The sequence below is a fragment of the Drosophila sulfurigaster genome, chromosome X (assembly GCF_023558435.1).
Source record: "Drosophila sulfurigaster albostrigata strain 15112-1811.04 chromosome X, ASM2355843v2, whole genome shotgun sequence".
Classification (NCBI taxonomy): Eukaryota; Metazoa; Arthropoda; class Insecta; order Diptera; family Drosophilidae; genus Drosophila; species Drosophila sulfurigaster.
Window position 1 is genome coordinate 9,657,180 of NC_084885.1, and position 12,452 is coordinate 9,669,631.

The 12,452-nt window shown below is 48.1% G+C and overlaps 2 protein-coding genes across 3 annotated transcripts; one reads left to right on the top strand and one right to left on the bottom strand.

Moving 5' to 3' along the window:
* Nucleotides 1-376: 376 nt before the first annotated feature.
* LOC133849224 (histone-lysine N-methyltransferase trr) lies at nucleotides 377-11,019 on the bottom strand. Of its 2 annotated transcripts, XM_062285142.1 has the most exons (8): nucleotides 9,945-11,017; nucleotides 8,268-9,886; nucleotides 3,726-6,410; nucleotides 2,320-2,793; nucleotides 1,644-2,239; nucleotides 1,449-1,578; nucleotides 1,196-1,378; nucleotides 377-1,122 (listed from the first exon to the last, which is right to left on the bottom strand). In XM_062285142.1, exons 1-8 carry the CDS (start codon nucleotides 10,552-10,554, stop codon nucleotides 1,030-1,032), a joined length of 6,390 nt encoding a protein of 2,129 aa, XP_062141126.1. In that variant the 5' UTR covers nucleotides 10,555-11,017; the 3' UTR covers nucleotides 377-1,029. The 2 variants fall into 2 exon arrangements, with proteins under 2 accessions (XP_062141126.1, XP_062141125.1); XM_062285141.1 differs by having other exon boundaries at nucleotides 3,726-9,886; nucleotides 9,945-11,019.
* A 93-nt stretch (nucleotides 11,020-11,112) lies between these two features.
* Nucleotides 11,113-12,302, top strand: LOC133849244 (large ribosomal subunit protein uL16m). Its single transcript, XM_062285182.1, has 3 exons — nucleotides 11,113-11,409; nucleotides 11,475-11,540; nucleotides 11,601-12,302. Exons 1-3 carry the CDS (start codon nucleotides 11,361-11,363, stop codon nucleotides 12,215-12,217), a joined length of 732 nt encoding a protein of 243 aa, XP_062141166.1. The 5' UTR covers nucleotides 11,113-11,360; the 3' UTR covers nucleotides 12,218-12,302.
* Nucleotides 12,303-12,452: the final 150 nt, after the last annotated feature.

Consider the following 12,452-nt stretch of genomic DNA (forward strand, 5'->3'; position numbering starts at 1 on the left):
AAAAGAGATTTTGTTTTCCTTTTTCTTTTTTGCTTTTTTTGTGTTGTTTCTGTTTCTTTCTCGCGTATGTCTCATTCTTTTTTTTTTCATTTCTTTAACATTATGCTTCCTATACAGTCTCTTTAAATCTAGCGAAAAAAAAATGGTTAAGAATATAATAAAATAAAAACGAAGGCACTCCCAGGTCTGCATTAACTCTAGCACTTTCTCTCTCTTTCTTTCTTATTTTCGCTTTTATCTTCACTGCGACCGAAATGAAAGGAAAAGTTTATAGAGAAGATTTTGGATATAAAAAAATGTACATTGAAAAACACGAATAATGTTGATGGGCTTTTAAGTAACATAAAATACATGCTTAATTTGTATCTATAAATTATTTTATGCATGAAGTTTCATTTTTGTTTTCTGCTTTTTTTTTAGTTTTAGTTTTCGTTTTTGTTTTTGTTTGTTTTTTAATTTATACTACAAAACACTTTTGGCTTATGAGCAATAATAGGATACAAATTAGCTACAATATGCACGAGAGGCGCATTCGTGTGGGGTGGGGTAGGGGGGGAGTGTGGGGAGGGGAGTAGGGGGTAGGGGTTACATACATAGATAGATAGAGATAACTTACAAGATATTTGCCATTTAAACTCGTGCATATAGATAAAGATATTGATATACATATGTGTATGTATGTTGTGTGTATGGGTGTGAGAGTGTGTGTGTGTGTTTATATATATACATATAAATTGAATTATACATACATATAGATATAATAAATATATGTACATATGTATATACTGCTACTGCTTAGAGAATATTCCATGTTGGGTTGGTGTATGTGAGTTCTATGTGTCTGTGTGGGTGTGAGTGCGTGTGTGTGTGTGTGTGTGGTTGGCCACAACACAAACTATAATGATTCTTCTGTTCACTGGGTCGAGCACATCTCTGTGAACTGCTCCTGATTTCCTCCTTACTCTTGTTGTTGTGATGCTGTGATGCTGTGCTGTTGTTTGTTTGTTTCCTGTTGCTCCTACTTTCCATTTAGTTCATCCACTTGCGACAGTTGGGCGCACCACAAGCGCAGGGTATCTTATGCGCATCATCCTCAATATCGAACTTGTAGTCATACGAAAGCTGTAAACAACATAGCAATAGCAATTAATTGTAAAAGAGTCACAACCAATATGGAACAAATGTTAAGACGCACCTCTTCGCCGCGATAGATTTTACGCTTGGCAAATATTATGATGCGCACATCGCGATCAACCTCAACGATCTCGGTGACACAATTGGGATTACACGAGTGGTTAATGTAGCGCGCCAAGCCGCCGCTCAACGTTGCATCGACAACGCGATCCTCATCCAAGCGGAACATGTAAATACCACGATTCTACAAAAGTAATAAAGAAATTGATGTAAATATTGTATACAATTTATACTTAAGTTAGCCACGCACGCACCTTGGATTCATATTGTTTTTCGCGTATCTCGGACACCTCCGTGCGTATCACTTCACCAATGTACTCAATGATCATCGTGTGCTTTTCAATGTCGCGTGCCGCATACAAGCCTAAGCCCTGAATCTTTGATCTGTGCAGAAGAAGAACAAGAAAGTGTTACGTTATAGTTGTAGTCACTGCGCGTTGCACACTCACCTCGCCAGATAGACGTTGTTGCGCCACTCCTGCTTCATCTTTTTGTACTGCGAACTCTTGGAGTGCACAAACTGTTTGCTATACGGACAAGCCACCTCGCCGGCAATCGCCGCCGAATTGGCCATGCGCTGTGTGCTGCAACTGCCGGCGGTGCGTTGTGTGTGCGGCTTGCGCCACACCAGCAACTGACGCTGCTTGGGCTCGGTGCGTGCCGCACCCGATGGATTGATGGCCAGCGGGAATTCGAGCAATGGATTGCGTCCGTATTTGAAGCGATAATCGGTGAGCGTTTCGATGCCCGGCAAACTCTCTAGGATGCGGACAATTGCCGGCTCCGTTAGACCAAAGAGATCTTCGCCGCTGATGTGTTGCGGAAAGAGTTGCAGCCACTTGTAGACTTTGCGCATGCGCTGAATCGGCTGCAGTATCTGTTGCCACACAGCGGAGGGTGTGCTGTCGCGAAACTCGCGATCCGGCTCCTTTTCGCCCGTCTCATGCACCTGTATGCGAAACTCGGGTCGACAGCCGACCTCCGCAATGCTGCAGACATAGCGACAGCGCTTATTTGGCCGACGCACGCACCAATAATAACGGCTCTGCAGGGAGGGAGTAACGTTAGTTAAATGTGGCAAGCAGTGAATATATTATTAGCCAGTTAAATAGTCAATATACTTACCACCTTGTAGCCAATGGGATAGATGTAGTGGGGCGTGTGAAACGCCTCCAGCTGATGCGGCAACAGTTGGCCAACGTTGAGGAACGTCATGTTGCCGACGCGCAACAAATTACTCAGCTCCGAATAGTGCATCACCGTTGCCACCTGACGATTCTCATCGCGATCGACAAACACCCGACGGTGCACCACAAACGAGCTGAGCTCATTCTCCGTCACCCCCGTCGCACTCGTCCACGCATGCGCACTGCAGTGCACCGATTTGTTCTTGTAGAACACGCACTCCTCCTTGATGGCGCACGGCAGATGATACAGGTTACTGCAGCGCGACTTGAAGCATTTGATTGTCGCACCCAGCTGATGGCAGGCACTGCACGCCTGATTCAGTCCCGACTGCAGCGCTGTCTGGAAATTCATCAGTGCTCCCGAGACCGTCTCGTACACATCGTTCGACCACAAGGCACAGTTCAGATGAACCTGAAATATACCAAAGACAACAACAAAATTAATTTTCTATAGCTCCTGAGTAGTCCGATAAAAAGATATAATAATTAGTGGTTCATCTTTCGAATGCGTTTTTCTACAAACTCCCGTTTGTATCTATTAATATTTGTTTCTAAAGTAGTTAGTGGCTTGCTTCCAGGGATGTGTGTTAAATACTACATTTTACTATACTATATTTTAAATATTATTACAAGAAAGATAAAGTCGAGTGTGCTATTCACTTGTGCGGTATTCATTTCAAAATATACCGAAAAGATACTAAAAGAAATATACCGAATGTTATCTTAGGTATGTATATTGGTACAGTACTAATTTCAAAATATACCATATCGTTTAGAATATACCAAATTGTCAACGAAAGCAACTAAGACTTATACTAAGTAAGCGTTTTTGCTTATACAAAAGTATTTCATTATTGGCTTCTACAATTTGCGAGGGCGGAAGTGGGCGTGGCCCAAAAAAAAAACTTGATTTATGTGTAACAAGTGCTGTCGATAAATATATATCTTTATCTCTTATAGTCACTGAGATCTAGGTGTTCATACGGACAGACAGACGGACATGACTATATCATCTAGGCCGTAGACCCTGATCAAGAATATATATACTTTATATGCTCGCAGATGTATCCTTCTGCCTGTTACATACATTAACTGGAGGCACAAAGTTAGAAAATTCGTTTACCCTTTGGATAGCGGGTATGAAAAGCAATTTAGTAATTGAATTAGGGATTATTGCACATTTGGTAAAGCATCAGGTTTGATATAAAGACATTAGACATGTCTGACTGCACCTTTCCTTATCTAGACTTGAAGACTATTTCTATGACTACTAAGTTTCATTACAGATTTTGACTATGTTATGTAATCGCATCCAATCACACCTTGTAATAAACAACAACTCACCCATTTATCGACATCAAAGTTGAGAAGACGCGATGGTCCATCCGCCTGACCGTCGCCACGCTGATTGCAGAAGACACACTGCCGCGTATCCTCGAGTGCTTCGGCTGCGCTGCTGCTGCTGCATTCCGTTTCCCAGGCCATTGACTCGCCGTTCTCAGTCTTGATGGCCCCAGCGGCAACGTTTGTGGTTGCGGCAAAGCAATCCGCACTGAAGCACTTGATGATGTTCTTACGCACTGGCACTGACACGGGTTGCTGCTGTGACGACGACGCCTGAGATGTTGTTGTCAGTTCACTGTTGCTGTTGCTGCTGCTGTTGCTATTGCTATGCGGCCGCTGTTGCTGCTGCTGTTGCTGTGGTTGCTCCATGTCCACATCCTCCGGCTCGAGCTTGACAATTGGTGGCGTTGTTGCTGTCGACAAAACATCGCTGCCTGTTGCTGCTGTTGGTGTGCCTGTTGCAGTGGCTGCTGCAGTAATAGCATCCTCGCCAAGTGGCTCATCCTTGCCGCGCCATTTGTACTGAGCAAAGCAGCTGCGATTGCAGAAGTAGACGAACGGCGGCGTTGGCAATTTGCGTGGCAACAGCGATTGCAGCATCGCCAGCATCGGCGACGGCGTCTCCTCGGGCACATTCTGTCGGGGCACACGCAGCCCGAAGGCAGCGATGGGACTGCCGCAGCATCGACACAGCTTCCGCTGTCCAGTGAGTATCTTGCGCAGGTTGCCTTGACTGGTCACATTGTGCAGCAACTGTTGTTGTTGTTGTTGTTGTAGTTGTTGCTCGCCGCCCTGCTCCTTGTCCATCTTATCCGCTCCTGCTGCTCCGGCTGTGGCTGCTGTCGTTGGTGTTGCCGCCGTACCGCCAGCCGTGGCATCGAGCAGCTTGTAGGTGAACGCGGGCGTCAGATGCAACAGATTGGCCAAATCTCGCAGCACGCCGGCAATGTTATCCGTTGCCGATGTGTGCAGCGAGAGTATCACATTTTGGTTCTTCTGCTGATAGTTGTTGTTGTTATTGACATTATTGTTGTTACTCATTTGGCTGCTGCTGTGGCTCGCTGCTGTCGCAACGCCGCCGCCGCCGCCAATGCCCAGCTCCATTTGCTGCGACTTGCGCAACTCTTCGCTGCAGCTGCGCACAATGGGCGACACCGGCAGCCGCATGCTGCTGGCATCCATGGCCAGAGCCACGGGCGACATGCGGCCGGGTGCGCTGCGCTGGTTGCTGTTCGTGTTGAGCAACACCAGACCCGGAAAGCGACTCAGCCGCGACCAGGCCAACGGACCATCCAAGCGTTGTTGCTGCTGCTGCTGTTGCTGCTGTTGTTGCTGCAGCTGCAGTTGTTGCAACTGCTGTTGCTGCAACTGACTTTCAACCAGATCCGTGGTCTCCACATTGCAATCACAAACAGCGCTCAGCAAACGCTGCAAACGTTCGCGGGAATCCCGCTGTATGTGCGTGGAAAACTCCTGATCGTAAAAGTCATTCTGAATCGACGACAGCGATGCACCGCCAAAAGCATTGTTGCTAGTGGCTACTGCTGTTGTTGCTGCAGCTGTTGCTGCCTCGCCGCTGCCGCCGAAACGTTCGCTGTCATACAGCGACTTGATGCTCGGATGCCGCACATTGCCAAAGCGTCCCAGCAGCTGCTCGCAATCAACACCAGACGCGCCACCGCCACCGCTGCCATCGTCGAGCTGTCGCTGCAATTGCAATGCACGTGAAATGGCCTTCAGTTTGCCGCCGCCGGCGTTATTGTTGCCATTGCTGCCATTGCCGCCGTTGCTGCCATTCGAGCCGTTGTTGCCATTGCTGCCGCCGTTGCTGTTGCTGCTGTTGCCGCCAGCAGCAAAGAGCGTGCCGCTGCCAATCAGCGAATTGCGATTGAGCAACGGCTCGAGCACCTGCAGCGGTTGCATTTGACGTATGTGCGTCATCAGCTTCTCGGTAAATGCATCGTGATCCTCCTCGACCTTCGAGAACTTGCGCACACGCTTCTTCAGCATGCTGCCGCCGCTGTTGCTGCCACCCGGACTGCCGCTGGCCAAATGCCCGCCGCCAACCGTCGCTTGGCCACCCATTGGCACGCCACTCGACGACATCGTTGTCAGTTGGACGACGGCGCCAGCTGGCAATGCCCCGCTCATCTCCCTGATGTTGCTCCCTCCGGCAGCGGCTGCCGCAGCAGCAGCAGCCGCAGCTGCGGCCCCGGCTGCAGTGTTGGCATTGGTGCGACGCGGCTTCTGCGTCTCGCGTTTGCGACGCTTGCGCTGCTCGCCTTGAACTTTCGGCTCCATCGCTGGCCCAGGCACAGACACTGGCAACGGCAGGTTGAGGGGTCCTCCTCCGGTCACGGAAACGGAGACGGGCAGGGGCACAGAAACTGCGCCAACTGCTTGTTGCTGCTGTTGCAACTGTTGCTGCTGCAATTGTTGTTGTTGCTGCTGTTGAGGATGCTGCTGCTGCTGCTGTTGTTGTTGCTGCTGTTGCAGTAGTTGCAGCTGCTGTTGTTGCTGCTGCTGCTGTAAATGCTGCTGTTGTTGTTGCAGTTGTTGCTGTTGCAGCTGCTGTTGCTGCTGCTGTTGCAGTTGCTGTCGTTGCTGCTGTAGCTGTAAATGCTGTTGTTGTTGCTGCTGCTGCTGTTGTTGCTGCAATGGCTGATTTTGTTGCTGCGGTTGCAACTGCTGCTGCTGCTGTTGCTGTTGTTGCTGCAGATCCGCGTTGATAACTTGTTGCTGTGCTGCTGTCTTCTTGCCATACGTTGTGATCAGCTGCAACTTCTCGTAACCAGCAGCAGTTGCTGGCTGCGCTTTTAGCAGCGGCATCATCTCATGGCCAACATTGTTGCTGTTGATGTTGTTGTTGCTGTTGGTGTTGCCGCTAACCAAACCAATTTCGTTTTTCACCTCCGTCAAAGGTTTGTCCTCTAACTGCTGCGATTGTTGCTGTTGTTGTTGCAGCTGCAACTGCTGTTGTTGCTGCTGCTGCTGTTGCTGTTGCAAAGGCAACGACAATTTGCGCTTTTGCGGCTCGTTCGCTTCTTGCAGCTTCCAATTGTCGTGCGGCTGTGGCGCCATCTGCTTCTCTGGCTCCGATTGAACAGCAACTGTTGCTGCATCCTTGGCATCCATCACTTCCAGCTTGGTGCCCAACTTGACATCCTTGCTGGGCTTTGTCGTTATCGAGATGGTCACATTCGAGACGTTGCCGGTGCTCAGCTCATACGAAGGCGGCGGCGGCAACGGTTCGCTCTTCATTATATTCGATTCCACAATTAATGTGGGCGGCAATTTGCTGACCACTGTGGGCATGGCAGCGGCAACAATCGAGGCAGCACCAGCAACACTTGTTGCCGGCACAGCGGCAACTCCAGCTGCTGCTGCTGCTGCTCCTGACGGCACGGGCGTTGATATAAACGATGTCTCCTTCGACACGATTTGCACAGATTGTTTCACCTGCTGCTGCTGCTGCTGTTGTTGCGTTGGCTGCTGTTGTGGTTGCTGCTGCTGTTGTTGCATTGCAGTTACTGTCGCTGCAGCAGGTGTTGCAACCACAGTCACTGTCGATGTTGTGGGTGCTGCGGCAGCAGCAACAGCCACTGGTGTTGCTGTTATGGCTGTTGCTGCTGTGGGCACTGCAGCTGCGGCCACTGTTGCTGTTGCCGGCGTCTCCTCCAGCAGCAACTTTTGCGGCTCAGCACTTGGCGCCGATGGTGTTGCTATTGCTGTTGCCGTTGCTGTTGGCGTCGCCGTTTGACTGATCGCCACCATGGTGGCGGTTGTTGTTGTCGTTGTTGTGGTGTTGCCACCGCTGCTGTTGCCACTGCTATTATTGTTGTTGTTGTTGTTGCTGCTGCTGCTATTGCTGCTCACGGCTGTTGGCACCGGCGGTTTAACGGGCCGCGCCAACTGCGCCTCCAATGAGCTAACCAATCCCATGCTTGGCGCTCGCACATTGATCACTTTGCGTGCCGACAACGGCGCCGATGTTATCGATATCTGCTGCAAGTTGTGGCTATTGTTGCTGCTGCTGTTGCTGTTGCCACCACTGTTGTTGTTGCTGCTGCCACTGCTGCTGCTGCTGCTGCTCGTGGTGCTGCTGGTCTGCAGCAATTGCTTGAGCAACGCATTGTTCGAGTCATCAACACGACTCGTAATCGTAATGCGCTTCTCAATCACCAGCTGATCATCGTTGGGCTGTTGCTCCGTTGTGGTTGCATCGGCTGATTGCTTCTTGTTGTTGCCATCGACAACTGTTGCTACTGCAGCTGTTGCAGCGGCAACGACTGTTGCGCCCGTTGCCGCTGCTGCTGCTGCGGTTGCTGCTGTCGTCGTTGCCTGCTTCACCAGCACCACTTCCGTTGGTCGCAACTTGGCCTTGGGCTCAGCATCGTTGCTGCTGTCGACTGTTGCCGGTTTCGCTGACAACATCTCATTCAGCTTGGCCGTTACGATCTGTGGATGCGGATGCGCATGTGGATGCGGATGTGCCTTCAATTGCAGTTTGCCAACAGTGTCAACCGTGTCCGTTGTTGACACCTGCTGCTGCTGCTGTTGTTGTTGCTGCTGCTGCTGCTGCTGTTGATTGAACGCTGCATGTTGAATTTGTATGGCGCCAGCGCTGTTCGCTGATGTTGTTATCATTTTGGGCTTTTGCTGTGCAATTGTCGCCTTGGACATCACCAGCGATATGTTCTTCTGTATCGAGATGATGGGACGCGCACAAATTGTGGCGCCACTTGTTGCTGCCTTGGCCAAGGCATCGCTCGTTGTCAGCTCACTGATTGTGGTCACAACGTTCGTCGCACTTCCACCAGCAACCTGATGTTGCTGTTGTTGCTGCTGCTGCTTGAATATATTGATGCTAGGATGCAATTGACTATTGTCAAGCGGTTTGATCACAACATTATTGATTTTGGCAATCTCGCTGCTATCGCTGCCATCCAACGATTTGCTCTTGTTCAACAATATCTTCTGGATATTTTCACTGTATGTGATGGTTTTCGGTTGCTGTTGGCCGCCAACTGTAACTGCTTGCAAGCGGCCAGCAGCAACTGGTGTGGCATCTGTTTGATCTCCTTGTTCGGAATCATGCTGTTTGTCTGACTGCGTTTGCGCTTGTTGTTGCGGCTGCTGTTGCACCATTGTGAACGTTTGATTCAGATTCGTTGGCGTTATTGTCACAATGCTTCCCGTTGGCGGCGCCTGTTGCTGCTGTTGCTGCTGGTGTTGTTGCTGTTGTTGTTGTTGGAATTGCAGCGACATCTTTTTGCTAACCACCTTGGCCGTGACAATTTTGGTATTGGCTGGTTTGATTTGCACGCCGGCAAACGAGACAATTGCCGTTGGATTCTTGCGTGTGCCCTTCAACAGACGCGTCAGATTCAGGTGTTGTGTTTGCTGCTGCAGCTGTTGCTGCTGGTGTTGCTGATGCTGTTGCTGCTGTTGTGCACCTGTTGCCGTCGTGGTTGTTGTCACTAGTTGTTTGCTCTCCACAATGGTGGCTCCACCAGCTGTGGTTGCCCCACCACTTGCGCTCATCAATTGGGTGGTCTGGAGTATTTGTGTGCTGCCCAATGGCTTCAACAGTGGCACCGATATCGTCTTATTGCCTATCGATACCTTGGCCGTTGTCTGTGTGACCTCCGACAATTTCTTCGCGTTCACCACCAGCTGCTGGCCCTTCATCTTAGTGTGCAAATTGACACGATTGAGCAGCGATGTTGCTGTCGCCGCTGTCGTTGCCGTGCCTGTTGTAGTGCCAACACTGGTAAACATGCTATAGTTGGCTTGCGTTGATGTTGGCGCTGCCTTAAGCGTTGCTGTTATGTTGCCACTATTGCCGCTTGTGTTGCCGCTGGTGGTGCTGCCAGCAACATTGTTGCTAGTGCCGCTGCTGCCACTGTTGTTATTATTGTTATTTGTGACTTGTTGTGGGGCATCAGCTGGCTTAAGCTCGGCCGTTGTTGTCGCTGGCAGCAACACATAGTCCAACTCTTCGACAGCAACAGCTTTGCCCAGCTGCTGCTCAGAGTTATTGTGCTGCTCATTGCTGCTGCCGCTGCTTGGCTCAATTGATATTATGGAGGCGGTCGAGGATGATGACGAGGAGGCCGATGATGTGGAGGCCACATCTTTTTTGGTAAAGCTGGCAAAACCTAAATCGCACATGATTAACAAATTGACCACACTAGGCAATTATATTTTGTAACTTACTTTGCTTTTGGCTATTAGTAATTGTAGCGTTGCTGCTGCTTGCGGACGATGCATCATCTGGCTTCATTTCACAGACAATAATTTGATCATCACGTTGCTCCCACAAGACATCAACAGCAGCACCAGCGACAGCGGCAGCAGCAGCAGCAGCAGATTCTGGCTTTGCATTCGAATGACTGACAATTAGATTGGATGTTGTCAAAAGTTGCTGTTGCTGTACGTCCGATGTTGCTTTTGCCGTTGTTGTTGCTGATGATGTTGAGGACGCGCTTGTTGTTGTCGCTGCTGTTGTCGCCGATGCTGATGCTGTTGCCGTTGTTGTTGCTGTCGCTATTGCTATTGCTGTTGCTGTCGCAGTCGCTGCACGTTGTTTGGCGGGTAAACTGGTCGTTGGCGTGCATATAACAATGTCCCTTTTCAGTTTCTTGCGATTTGGATCATCGACACTGTTGTCGTCGATGCTGCTGCTGCGCTTCTGTATCGAGATCGTGTTAAAACTGAGCGCTGCCTGTGCCGTTGCTGTTGCTGCAGATGTTACACGTTCAGGTTTCGCTTTTTCGGCGGCAGCAGCCGCAGCAGCAAGCGATGGTGTCACTTTCGATATATTCATAACAACAAAATCATCCAACACGGCTCGCACACATTTAATCGCTGGCAAAATTAAGATGATGCTTAATGCATTTAGATTTCGATTTCTACGATTTACGCGTATCTATGTACATATAGAGAGAATGCTTCAAAACATACACTATTTAGACAAAAAAAAAATTATTTTCGTGTATGCAGCAGTGTATCCTAAACCTTAACCAGTGATAATATATGAAGAAAAATACCACATTTCGACAGCGTTGCATTTTTCGATAACAACAAGTACACACACCCACACCACAAAATAATACTAGGTTTACACTTCAGCAAGTTTATTCTCTTCCAACACACTGTCACTGCTTATTGGATTGAATGTATGCATTTTTAATTTTCATTTTATTATCATTAAACAAATTTGAATGTTACAAAATGTAGCGATATTTGATTAAAGCCAATTAAACAATGCGTGCATGCGTGTTTTATCGAATTCCGTGCTAAAAAACGATAGCGATAACAGACAATGCCATCCATGGATACTCAGAAAGAGTGTGTACACACCAAAATCGCAAGCAATAAAAAATACCAATAAAATAATTAATTAATGCTTATAAATTGTTTACCAAAAAATACTTAAGTGCCTTCACTTCATGTATTTTAAGTTGAGGACAATAAAAAGAACATTTATAAAGCTGTAAACATTTGAAGTTTACATTTTAATTGGTCGGCTAACAGTCTGGCAACGCTGTGCTGATGCAACCATCATTAGACCACAATACATGGATCGCTCGGTAGGCAATAGAAAATAGAATAGCGTAAATTAAAAACAACATGTGGTGCTTTAAAACAGTGACACAACTACTTAAAACTGGGGCAGCATGTAAGTAAATGGCTTTGCGTATGCATAACAAACTTTTTGAACAACATTCTCATTCAATTTTCTAGCTGTCAATGTGAATTACAATTGTGTCGCCGGCCTCAAGTATTTTCCTCCGCCAATCAAATATGAAAGTATGTTCTCATAACACCGCCGGAAATTGCTTTTTATCAACACTTATTGTATTTTTACAGATATTGAGAAAGTGGAGCGACCCAAGTTGCGCATCATGGAACGCATGCCACAGCATCCACCCAATCTGCGGCCACCCAAAATGCAAAAGCGATTGCGTTATATGCGAGGTCCGGAGCTCGTTCACAATCAATTGCTGCACAAACAATACGCGATCGTGGCCACTGGTGGCGGACGTTTGCGTTGGGGCCACTACGAAATGATGCGTCTAACCATTGGTCGCAAAATGAACGTGAACACAATGTTTGCCACCTGGCGTGTCCCAGCTCCGTGGCAGCCCATCACAAAGAAGGGCCAGGGACAACGCATGGGTGGTGGCAAAGGCGCCATCGATCACTATGTGACGCCAGTGAAGGAGGGCCGAGTTATCGTCGAGATCGCCGGCCGATGCGAGTTCATCGAATGCAAGGGCTTCCTACAGCAGGTGGCCAATCAACTGCCATTCAAAGCAATGGTTGTCTCCCAAGAGATGCTGGACCAAATGCGCGACGATGAGGAGAAACTGGCGCGTGCAAATCAAAATCCCTTCACCTTAAAATACGTTATACAAAACAATCTGAATGGTTGCCATCGATGGCTCTCGCCCGTGGATCACAAATGGTTCGGAAAGCATTTATAGAGATCCATTTCTAACGTTGAATTCTTTAAAACTTACGAGCGTGTTTTGTTATAAATAAATGCACGGATGTGTTCTATATTTGTTATTGATCAAACTTTGCTTTGTTAAATTTGCCTCCAATTACAAATGTGTAATTTACTGGCAATGATTAAGCTTTGAATAGTTATGCTTTTTTCAGGCAAATACATCTTAAGGCTTAGTTATTATTTTTATTCCATTTGATGAAAAATGATTA

Coding starts and splice junctions, on each gene's coding strand:
- LOC133849224 (XM_062285141.1), bottom strand. CDS start 10,554: ATGAATATATCGAAAGTGACACCATCGCTTGCTGCTGCGGCTGCTGCC. Junction 2,240..2,319: donor ATCCCATTGGCTACAAGGTG/GTAAGTATATTG, acceptor CCCTCCCTGCAG/AGCCGTTATTATTGGTGCGT. Junction 1,123..1,195: donor AAATCTATCGCGGCGAAGAG/GTGCGTCTTAAC, acceptor TGTTGTTTACAG/CTTTCGTATGACTACAAGTT.
- LOC133849244 (XM_062285182.1), top strand. CDS start 11,361: ATGTGGTGCTTTAAAACAGTGACACAACTACTTAAAACTGGGGCAGCA. Junction 11,410..11,474: donor ACTTAAAACTGGGGCAGCAT/GTAAGTAAATGG, acceptor TCAATTTTCTAG/CTGTCAATGTGAATTACAAT. Junction 11,541..11,600: donor TCCGCCAATCAAATATGAAA/GTATGTTCTCAT, acceptor GTATTTTTACAG/ATATTGAGAAAGTGGAGCGA.